The sequence below is a fragment of the Nuphar pumila genome, chromosome 3 (assembly GCF_984573655.1).
Source record: "Nuphar pumila chromosome 3, dmNupPumi1.hap1.1, whole genome shotgun sequence".
NCBI lineage: Eukaryota > Viridiplantae > Streptophyta > Magnoliopsida > Nymphaeales > Nymphaeaceae > Nuphar > Nuphar pumila.
The window spans coordinates 134701993-134714367 of record NC_143251.1 but is presented as its reverse complement, the minus strand read 5'-3'; the positions used below and the strand labels follow the sequence as shown (position 1 = coordinate 134714367).

Sequence of the window (12375 nt, the reverse complement as noted above, 5' to 3'; positions counted from 1 at the left end):
TTGAAAGAAAGGTAATTTTTTCATTTTCCCAAGTATACAATCATTATAAGTGAAATCACTTTTGCATAAACTTTTGACAAAAGGCAAATGAAAATTTTTTACAATGTTTGGATGTCCAAGTCTTTTGTGCCATACATTAATATCTTTTTGGACAACATTACAAAAAGGATTCTTTGGAACTTGAAGGAAATCGACATAGTAAAGATCACCCTTCCTATAGCCTTCCCCAATCAATCTTCCGGACTGACAATCCTGTATCCAACATTTGTTAGATGAGAATTTTATATCACACCCATGATCTGAGAGTTGATAAATGAAAAGTAAATTTAAGTTTAATTTGGGTATGAATCTAATTTTTGGAATAAAGAATCCTTGTTTTTCAAAGTTACTCATTCCTTTTACTTCAAGAGACGTTCCATCCGCGGTTGAAACAAAGGATGGAAGGGGATTTTTGGTATACTCAAAAAAAGAATTAAAACTTGGAGTCATATGAAAAGAAGCACCCGAATCCAAAAGCCAAGAAGTCTTACCGGGGGGAGAGGAGGTTGACATGGCCGTACCGAAAGTGGCCCCTTTTAGAAGGGGTTGAAGAGCATCTACGATTTGTTGAAGAGAGAGGGCTTCATTTGAAGATGATGGGCCTTCTTAAGATGTAGTGGCCATGGCAAGAAGCTTTTTTAACTTTGGACACATGGGTTTGATGTGCCCCGGTTCCTTACAAAAGTAGCAAGTAAGCTTGCTATAGTCCCTCCTTCCACCTTGTCCACTTGGATTTTGGTTTTTGAAATGAGGAGACTTGTATGTCTTTAAGTTGTTTCCCGGTCTTGAAACGGCATTTACACCTTCATTATCTTCATTATTTGAAGGTGTGGCTAATACACTTGGGGTATTCTTGCTTATACTCATCCGAGTTTCTTCCCCACTTAACTTAGTTAATGCATCTTCAAGAGGGAAAGAAGAAAAAGTGGATAAAATAGAAGATCGGATTTGTTTGAATTCGGGCCTAAGCTCATTCAAAAAATTAAAAAATCTATCTTCTTCCAATTGTTTGTGACGAAGCTCTATGGCTTCACCACTCCATTTGGGTTTGAGCATAGCAAGCTCATCCCAAATACAAGAGAGCTCGGCAAAGTACTCTCTAATAGACATTTCTCCTTGTTGAAGCGTTAGCGCCATCTTTTGGAGATAGTATTTATGGGATAAATCCCTCGAGGTATACATCTTCTCAAGATATTCCCATGCTTGAGAAGCCTTCTTGAACTTTATGATATTTGCATTGATTCTCGTTTCTATAGATGAAAATATCCAAGAGAGGATTTTAAAATTCCTCATTTCTCATTCTTCATGCTTTTTCGTATATTCTTCAAGGGCCTTGGTTCTTTCATCTCCTTCAAGAATTTTTATCTCTCCTCCTTCTATTAAAGTTATTGTGGGTTCCGGTTCGGAAATTGAGACTTGGACATAGCCCCAAAGCCCTTTTCCTTTGACGTGAGCTTTCATGTTACCGGCCCAAACATGATAGTTGGACCCATTGAGTTTGAACCCAAGAGAGAAATGGGAGTCTTTTTCACTCATTACAGATGAGAGATTATGAAAAACAATACGTACCTTAAAGGCTTTTCAACTCTTTCTTGACAAAAGAAGCTTCTAAAATATTGCCCGAAGGAAATTATCCACTTCAAACTCCAATAGCTTGAAGGCACGTTGTTTGAGGCACTTCAAAAGAGAAGAAACACACGATCATCCTTCTTCAAACGAGGCTCTGATACCATGTGAAAGTATCTCTAACAAGATACTACGAACAAATGTGATCGTTGGAAGGGCCCAACGACTAGTGGTGAGCCCCCCAAGGTACAAAGTACAAAGGGTAAAAAAAGAAAAAAGAGAAAAAAAAGAAAAAAATACAATACATATTCAAGAAATGAATATGCGCAAAAATGAGAAAAAGACTAAACTACCCCTATGGCTAAATAATAGAAATATATATTTTATATATAATAAGTAGATACATATACATATATATTAATATATGTATATGTATTACTTTATATATATATATATATAATATATATAACATTACATGATTTGATTACATAATTTAACAAGAAGCACCCCCGGTATGAGTCTTCCTCAAGGCAAGACTCTTCGCCTGCATAAGGCATTATATGGTTTGAAGCAAGCTCTCAAAGCTTGGTATGATAGATTTAGCAATGTTATGCTTAATATTGGCTTTAGATCATGTGTGACTGACACTGTTTGTTAAGAATTCTGATGCAGGTATTGTCATTATGCTTCTTTATGTTGATGATATGATAAACACTGAAGTAGATACATATGGAGTTCAATATATTAAAAATATTCTTAAAACTAGTTTTGAAATGACTTATTGGGTTTTTTACGTTACTTTTTAGGAATAGAAGTTACTTATTCCCCTAGAGGGTATTTATTATCTCAGTCTAAGTTTGTTTCTAATATTATTGTCAGGTCTAGAATATCATATGATAAGAAGGTTGACACACCAGAAGTAACAAATGTCAAGATGAAAATTGATGAAGGGGAGCCTCTAGATGATCCAACTCCTTATAGACAGTTTATTGGAGTTCTTTCTTACTTGACTATTACAAAACCTGATATAGCACACGTTGTACACACAGCTAGTCAGTTTCAGTATGCTCCCACATATGTCCACATGAGAGTTGTTTTGCGTAGTATTAGATATCTTAAAAATTTTATTTATAGAGGCTTGTTTATGTCTTCCTCTTTTGCATTAGATTTACTTGCATATACACATGCAGATTGTGGTGGTAATCCTAATAATGGACACTCAACCACAGGTTTTTGTGTTTTCTTAGGTAAATCATTGATCTCATGCAAGTGCAAAAAGCAACAGAAGGTCTCTATTTCCTTAACTGAAATTGAGTACCGAGGCATAGCTAGTACCACAATGGAGGTGGTGTGGTTGAGAAAACTAATGGCTGATATGGAAATCAAGATTTTAGGAGCTTTAAAGATGTGTTGCGACAACAAGAGTGATATATTTATTGCCAACAACAACACTTTTCACGAAAGAACGAAGCACATCGATATGGATTGCCCATTATGTTTGAGAGGAATATCTTCAAAGAGCCATTGATCTGCCTTATGTCACATCAGAGTACTATTTGGTGGACTTTTTTTACCAAACCTTTCTTTGCTCCTGGGCTTCACTTCCTTTTAGGCAACCTTTTGATTATCCTACCATAAGTTTGAGGGGGGTGTTAAATTGTACATATATATATATATATGGTATTATATATATGTATATGTACATGTATACATATGTATACTTTTATATACATACTATATGTATATACCTCTTTTTGTAAAATATATTATTATATATAATATATATATATAATATATACTATTGGGAGAGTCAAACTGATTTGATTTTGTTCCCAACGGCTAGAAATTCTAGTTGTTGGAGCAAGTCAAACCAGTTTGACTGCTCCCAACGGCTAGAATTTTTAGTCGTTGGGAGCTTCTCTCCCACTTTGTATTGCTCTCTCTTTCTCTCTTTTCTAAAACTCTCTCCTCTTTTTTTGTGTATAAACCAAGGTTGCCAAACTAGGAAGCGAAAGCGAGAAACAATACGGGAAGCGGAAGCAAGAAGCGAGGCATTTTAAAATTTATATGAAGCGGGAAGAGAAGTTTCAATTTAAAAGTGAAATATGAATAAAAAATGAAGCAATATGGAATCAAACAAGAAACAAATAAAAACTAAAATAAAATTGATCATTCTTATATTTCATGATTTTTCTGTAAAAGAGTTAAATTTTTGTTAAAATCTAACAATGATGGTTACCAATTTAAAGAAAGTACATGGAAAGTGAGTGAAAGCGTGAGAGAAAATACATGAACAAGATGAAAAGAAACGTGAGAAAAGTATATAGTATGCATAGAAGAAGCGTGGGGGAATCGAGCTTCCCATGAAGTTTCGGAAGCGAGGAGTATCGCGCTTCCGAAGCGAGTTTCCGGGAAGTGAGCTTCCCACCTACCTAAGAAGCTTCCGATAACTCTGTATAAACAAGGGTGTTATCCCTTTTGTAAGATTATGATTTGCGCACTCATTCCATTAAATAAAATATATTTTTTATATTGTGCTTTATTGTGTATCCCCTTTGTGGGGTTTGTGAGTGTGTTCTCTTAGAACACTTTTGAGGTTCCCTATGTGGGTTTTGTAAGTGTGTTCCTTAGAGAACACTTTTTGTTGTTATCTACTCAAGTTAAGATTGGTGGACTTTTTGGTTTGTGATTGAAGCCTCCTTGAATCTTTACAATATGTTGTAGTCTTGGTACTTTATTGTTAATGAAGTTTCTTTGAGTTCATCCTCACTTCTTGTTCTCTCTTTTTCTTTACGCTATTTTCTTGATACCTTCAACATGAAAGGAGTCAAGACTGAGTTTTCGACTAATGAAACCTTATAACATGCTTCTACTGGCATACCAAGTGCATTGGGCTATTTGGAAAAGGACACGTATCTTCAACAAGTCGACACAGATGGAGAATGGGGCAAAAACCAGATAGTTAGACATCTTTAAGCTCAACTTGCAGTTGTCATGGATTGCCCCTTAATCCCTTGTAAGGACATGACAATCTTTGCCCAATTCCCCTTAAACATTGGAACTTGATGTTTGAATAACATGATTTAGGCTGCTATAAGACGAAATATAACTACATTGGAATTGCACAGTTGCCTACATTGTAGTCAAAAGCGCTAGTCAGTGACCAGGTGGCAGATGTCGAAAAGGCCTAGGCAGGACCAGTCGACCTCGTCAGAACCCAAAAAAAAAGATTTAAGAAAATATAGAAATTTACAATAACATATATTTGTATAAGACCTAATAGAATCTAAAAATGCACATGTGCACACACAAACACACATACATAATATATAGAGAGAGAGAGAACCTATATATACATATATCTGAACAAAAAAAACTGAGAATATATATTTATATATCTCAAGAAAAATAGTAGATACTAGATATACATCTAAAAAAATACAGTTTGTATAGAAATAAATATACTAATATGAAAAAACATATATTATATATGTGCATATAGATGGTAAAAAGAAGACAAGTTTGGCCCTAGATGGGGACTAGCCAACACCTAGTCGGCACTTAGGTGGCCTAAGTGAGGACTAGTTGAACTAATTAGGACCTTTTAAGTCCAAGGCGCCTAAATGCCCTAAACTAGGAAGTTGACCCGATGCCTAAGGCGAGTAGACACCTAGTTGCCGATTTTGACTACATAGGCCTACATACAATAAGATTTGGATTGTTTTTTAGAAATAATTAACAGCGTTTCTTAAACTTGAGCATAGCATTGACACCACCAATCACTTTTTTTGGTAAGTTCTCACCCCTTGTTCCCAAATGAGCTGAATCCACTTATCATGAAAGAAAGCACCTTCTGTCAACTATCTTGGCTTATTACCCATTTCGAATGGGTGGTCTCCCTTAAACTTTGGTCCCTTCAAGTCTCTCACATGCCAACCTCTAGACAGGGTATAAATCCTTTGAAAACCATGATTGAGTCATCAAACACCTGAGTGAAGCTTCCAAAACATCCTCTCAAACCTTGTATAAGCCCTGCAAGGCTCCTGCCTTCTCCTACACCGTCAACCTTTGGAAAGCCTCCTTGTCCTTAGTGACAACTTCTAAAGCATCCTATATCAAGATGGTATTCAACCTCCTACAATCCTGAGAATGTAGACCATGAAAACTCCTTTCTAAGAATATCAATCTCTGCTAAGGTAAGACTTTCATCACCTAGATGATTGGCCCCATCTCCTCTATGTTCCCTGGCAGCTCCATTGCACACCTCTGCCATGATAGCTTCCCCTCCTCAATCTGTGAACATGATATGGGAATGCAGAAACATTGGAACCCTTTGTCAAAATCTCCCTCATGTTCACTCAGTCCTCCAAGAAAGATAATTGCAATAACATCATGTATTATATAATTTATGCAAAAGTCGCATGCAATATGAACTAAGAAAGTTTAATCACTGGTGGATCTCAGATCAACCAGTTTTGGTCAAACAGTTGCAAGTTAGTATGACTATTTTGCACCATATAACATAAGGTGATTTTTTTTCTTTTTAAGCCGTCCCGTCAAGGTGAAGTTCAATATGCATTCAAATCAAGCATTTTTTTTACTTCACGTCTTTCAAATAACTAGCAATAGCTTACCTCTGTATGGTTGAAAAGAGCACAGGCTTGATCAGTTATGTCAAGTAAAGAAGCTTCCTGCATAACCAAAAACAATTAACATATAGGACGGTCAAATAAACAAGGTTAATTTTCTAAGAGCCACGAATCATAAATGGTATGCATAATGCATGAATGGGGATGTAATCTTGCCTGTTTGCAAAGGAACCACAGGGAAGCAACATCAGCTGTGGTAAAGTTTAGTGAATATCGGTTAGCCAATGCAGAAGAAATTTCATAAAGGATTGGCTCTTTCATCTTCTCCACAGCAGGCTGTTGACTTATCCTGTAATCCTAGAAAACAGAAAGAGGGGAAATCAATAGAACAAAGGACCACTAAAAGATCAACGAAAGAAGCATGTTTATCATCTATATGTCGTGATTGATTTTTTAACTCTATGTAGCTGCCAGTCCAAGGTCAGAGAAAAGACAAGAGAAAGAAGAATGACCAAGAAATGGAATAAGATGTTTGAAATATATCCACCACACCAATTTTATAAGAAAAAACAAAATCGACTAAAATTGTTAACGAACTTCCAGAAACAAAAAGTTGAAGACCAGACATTTTAACCATAGTCACCTACTTAGTTCAAGATATTTTCTTGGTGAAGGTTTTTCTAAGAGAGATTTTCCATAGTTAGCTTTTCTCGGAAAATTCTCAGCAAAATCTCGGAAGTTTAATAATACTGAAAAAATATAAATAATAAAAAACATAAGGAAATAAGTCTTGCATGATTTTTCTTGCATGAACATAAAGAAACAAGTTTTAAAAGGTTTTTAAAATATAAAAGAAATCAAAAAATAGAAAATATATGCTTAAAATATAAAAAAGTGAGTTTTTTTCCAAAATAATTGTGATATCTTGAGTAATGGCGATATTATGTAAATATCACCACATATTGCAGATAATACCGGCCGACTTGATATCGCCAATATTATCGCGATATTTTCAATATATCAGGGATACCGGTGACATTATTTTAACTAAGTCCTCTCAAAGTCACAGCCCTAGCTTATACATTTATCAAGAATTCTTTCATATTTTTACATGATTTCATAAATGAACATCATGAAGAAGTATGGGATGGATCATGAGAACCCATGTTGGTTTTTGAGTATTTCAGAAGTTGAAGGTTAAGAACCACATATAGATTTTCATTCTGTTTCTTAGGAAAGGTAAACAAAATATTGCAATGGAATATCTTACAGAACTTTGTAATTCATCAACCATTGCTTAAGGTACAGAAAATAATTGAAAGAAAATCATGTTAAGACCTAAAATTTGTTTAAAATTTTAAATCAAATAAAGCAAGGTTACAACATCTCACTACACAAGAACAACTTGTCAATAATTATCAGCACATTTTAATATTTTATCATTCAGAGGCTGCTTGTACCCAAATTTATTTTACTATTATTAGAAGATTAACTAATACAGAACCGCCATCCATGTTGTCATCATTCCTAGTTCTATCTGTCAGGACCAATCCAGTCAGTTTCTCACTGGGTTTCTCATCAAGAGCACAAATATCAAGGTCGTATAAAGCATGGAAAGAACTTGGTGGGATCATCTCTAATCTTCATATTATCATGTATTTATTTTCCTCTCAAATATCCAACTGTGCCCAGCTAAATGTACCTAAAGTTCTGTTACCTAATCCACTGTTAATAAGGGCAAAATGGGAACAGTGAAGTGAAAAAGCAAATGATTAACCAAGAGCATGAGAGATGTTGGGCCCCCAACAATAGTCAACATCTTTACATTTTGCCAATAGCAGTTCGCTTCAATGCAAGCTTTGTGAAACGTGCAACACGTAGCTCGTCAAGCATGGAAAAATAAATCATACAAGAAGGGAGACACACCAAATCATGGTTCCCACACTCCAACACATCCCAACATCACATTTTCTAGCCAAGCAACAACTTTGTTGTCAAGCATTACTACAGCGAGCTTTATTGTGGATGAAAACTAGGGTTAGCATGTTTTTCTTAGCAACCATTAATTAGTATCAAGGCTTGGCGCCATTTTAGACCTTGTTGAGCAAACAAAACCCTTTTTCTTTCAGCTCACTTTCCAGCATTGGATTGGCAGAAACCAGCAGAGTAGTGTCATCCTATCCATCAAAGATGAGAACCATCCTACTAGTGTTTTGCCAATATGGCACTGAATGTTACTTGAAAATGATACCGTATTGTGTTCAGCCGTTCAGGGCATACTCAAGCTTACAATACAGTATACACATATACATAGATATACACATACATATACATATATTTGTGTGTGTATGTTTGTGTGTACGAGAACAACTTACATCACTAGTACTCAGAAGTCAAATAAGAAGCATGAGAAAAAATGCATTCAAGCAATATCTCCAAGCTTCCCTCTCGTTACATTCCTGCAGGCAGGGGCCATTTGCTTTCAGGAATGTCTTCAAACAAAGTTGAAGGTTGTAACTGCAGCATCATAAGGGCTGGTCAACCTAAGCCTAGAGCATTAAAAGCTTGTTTCATTACATTTTACATATAAATGGAAGCACAATGGGAATAGAAACACTTTTCACTTTTACTGCTGATTATTTTAGTATTTTCATGTATGAATTGAGGTAACAGATTAATGAATACATTTTACATATAAATTGGAAGCACAATGGGAATAGAAACACTTTTCACTTTTACTGCTTATTATTTTAGTATTTTCATGTATGAATTGAGGTAACAGATTAATGAACATTCCATTACTTGCAGGCGCTGTAAGCATCAAACTGTGACCTTCATTGGACACACACACACACACACACACACACATATATATATATATATATATATATATAAGTATGAATTGCTATCCACTGATTTTTATTTTTGCTTAATGGTGTTTATACCAGAGTTACCAGTCGAGGAAGCGGGAGCGTGAAGCGATACGGGAAGCGGGAGCAGGAAGCGAGGCACTTTCAAAATTTTAGGAAGCGGGAAGCGTGGGATGACTTAGAAGAAAATTACGAACCGTCTCGGAAGCGACCTAGGAAGAGAACCGGAACCAACCTAGGAAGTGAACCGGAAGCGAGGGGGAAGTGAAAAAATAAAATTACAAAAATAAATAAATAAATAAAATAAAAAAATGGGGAAGCGTGGGGGGAAGCGTGCTTCCCATTTATGGGAAGCGCGCTTCCCAAAAAAAGGCATGCTTCCCTGTACATTTCAGAAGCGCGACATTTCGCGCTTCCCCATGCACCTAGGCGCTTCCGATAACTCTGGTTTATACAGCCATTAATTATTTCTATAGCTATTTCATTAAGTATTAAATCATCATTGACTTCATGCGCAAGATTCAAAAGAAAGAAATTGCAGAGGCTTTAAAGAAAATGAAATCAAGAAAGTCAGTTGGACCAGATGGTATACCTATCGAGGCTTGGAAATGCTTGGGTGAGAATGGTTTAGAATGGTTGACAAATCTTTTTAACAAGATTTGGCGGACAAATAAGATGCCTAATGAGTGGAAGAAGAGTACTTTGGTGCCTCTATATAAGAATAAGGGTGATATACAAGATTGCACAAACTATCGTGGAATAAAACTCATGAGTCATACTATGAAACTTTGGGAGAGGGTGATTGAGTCTAGGTTGAGGAAGGTTATCATGATATAGGAGATAGTTTTATGCCTAGAAGATCAACTATAGAAGTTATGCATCTTCTTAGACAACTTATTGAGAGAAATAGAGAGAGGAACAAAGATTTGCATATGGTTTTTATTGATTTGGAGAAGGCATACGATAGAGTACCTAGGGACGTTGACAATGATGAAGAAAGGTGTTTCTCTCAAGTACATTAGTATAATTAAAGATATGTATGAAATAGTAACCAATGTCCGCACTTGTGGAGGGGTGACAACCAATTTTCCTATAACGGTTGGGTTACATCAAGGATTTGCTTTAAGCCCTTTCCTATTTGCTATAGTGATGGATGAGCTTACGAGATCAATTCAAGAAAATGTGGCGTGGTGTATGTTGTTTGCTTATGATATTATTTTGATTGATGAGACTAGAGTTGGGGTTAATGCTAAGTTAGAATTATGGAGACATACATTGAAAGCAAGAGGTTTTGCGTTGAGTAAGAGTAAGACAGAATATATGGAATGTCGGTTTAGTAAGCAACGCAGTAGTGATGAGAGTGTAGTGAAGCTTGGCGAGCAAGAAATATCGGTGGATGACTGTTTCAAATATTTGGGATCTATCCTTCGAAATGATGGAGAAATTGATGGAGATGTAAATCATAGGATAAAGGTTGGGTGGATAAAATGGAAAAGTACAAATGGAGTGTTGTGCGATCGTAGAATGCCATTGCAGTTGAACGGAAAGTTTTATAGGACGACAATTAGGCCCGCTTTATTATATGGTACGGAATGCTGGGCTGCCAAGAGACATCATATTCAAAAAATGAGTGTAGCTGAGATGTGTATGCTTCGATGGATGTGTGGAAATACAATAAAAGATAAGATTCGAAACGAGGAGATACGTAAGAAGGTAGGCGTTGCATCCATTGAAAATAAGATAAGAGAAAATCGTTTACGGTGGTTTGGACATATTCGGCGAAGGCCTAATGATGCTCCAGTTAGAAGGATGGACAAATGGAAAAATATATTAGTCAAAAGAGGTCGAGGTAGGCCTAAGAAGACTTAGATGGAGATGATAGGAAAGGATATGAATGCTTTGAACCTCACCGAGGACATGGCATTGGATAGAAATGATTGGAGGAGAAGGATTCATGTGGAGGACCCAGAATGATTTTCTTTTTTGGTTCATATCGCCGACCTCAATTGTTTTGGGATGAAGGCGTAGTTGTTGTTGTTGTTGTTGTCTTTCTTCTTGAAAATGTATATGCATTAACTAATTATTAGTTTCTGATTTTCCTTTTTAATGGTGATTTGTCTGATATGAAAGGTTGAATTCCATAAGGGGGTGTTTGTTTCAGGCATGAGAAAGAGAAACATATATCTTGTGATATCCATTTCTAACAAGAAAGTTAAATAATATGAAAGATCTTTTATATGAAAGAGTATTTCTAGATGTGTTTGTATAACGTGGGAAAGTGAATTGGAGTCCCAAATATTTGTTTGCTTCACGTGGGAAATGTGAGTGAGAATTTCTCATGGACATACCAAACAGTTTCTGTATGGCATTAAACACCCAAAATAAAACAGTAGGCCGCCTTTCTCCTTCAGTCCTTCTAGCATGGTCATCTCCCAATTCTGTTATTGGCTGTTCATCCCCAAGTCCCTTGCCTTCTGCACCCACTCCATTAGACTCTCTCCTTGAACATGTTGGAGAGAGAGAGCTGAAACTTAATAGGGAAGAAGATATTTTGTCTGCAATCCAAAAGACCTCAATAGCAAGAGGAAGAGGGGTTTTCTGCAACCCCAATAGAAAAGTGGGTGGGGTTTTCTGTAAACCTAGAGAGAGAGAGAGAGAGATTATCTTATGTTCTGTAGTGTGCACATGGTAGAAGAAGGAATGCACCAGAATGGAAAATGATGGTGAACCAGCGCACGGCAAGGCAAGGTGATGGCTCAAGAGAGGAGGCACCAGGGCTCCCGTGGATGCAAGTTTCACGTCAAAATCATTCCCCAGGGGGCAGATATGAAACAATTTTTGCATCAAAGTAATGCTCAAAGGGAAACTCACTTCCGTTTGACTGTGGGTCCCATGATAGGTGTGTTTGTTTGACAAAGGTGAGAAACTGACCCTTTTCATATGAAAACAAGCTCTTTCATATGAAAAGAGTGTGAAACAAATGCCCCCTAAAGGTTGTCAACAGGTTGGACACAAGCTGGACTAGATTTATGAAGAGACCTTACCAAGCACCAGCAGAGTTCCTACTGCTGAGAAACTACTGGCCGAGATCAAGAATTAGTAAACACTAAACATACATGCATATATACAATTATTAAGATGTGATCCCTCAAGATCAATTCTAATCAGTGATTATGATCATATACCGGCAGAAACCTAGGATTTATTCTACTGCTTTGGGTTCTGACCAAATCCCATCTCTTCAGATGATTGTACATACACAAAGGCCACTGATGAAGCAAATGTTTTCACTCTCCCTGATGGCTCACTAC

General features: G+C 36.5%; 1 protein-coding gene across 1 annotated transcript in view; it reads right to left on the bottom strand.

Moving 5' to 3' along the window:
* Positions 1-12375, bottom strand: part of LOC149843943 (histidine acid phosphatase family protein) — an 81459-nt gene that overhangs the window by 54955 nt on the left and 14129 nt on the right. Inside the window, exons 5-6 of the mRNA XM_090000189.1 lie at positions 6411-6551; positions 6240-6296 (exon numbers count right to left, since the gene is read on the bottom strand). Of these exons, the coding sequence (XP_089856315.1) occupies positions 6240-6296; positions 6411-6551 (198 nt within the window). The remainder of the gene's footprint in view (positions 1-6239; positions 6297-6410; positions 6552-12375) is intronic.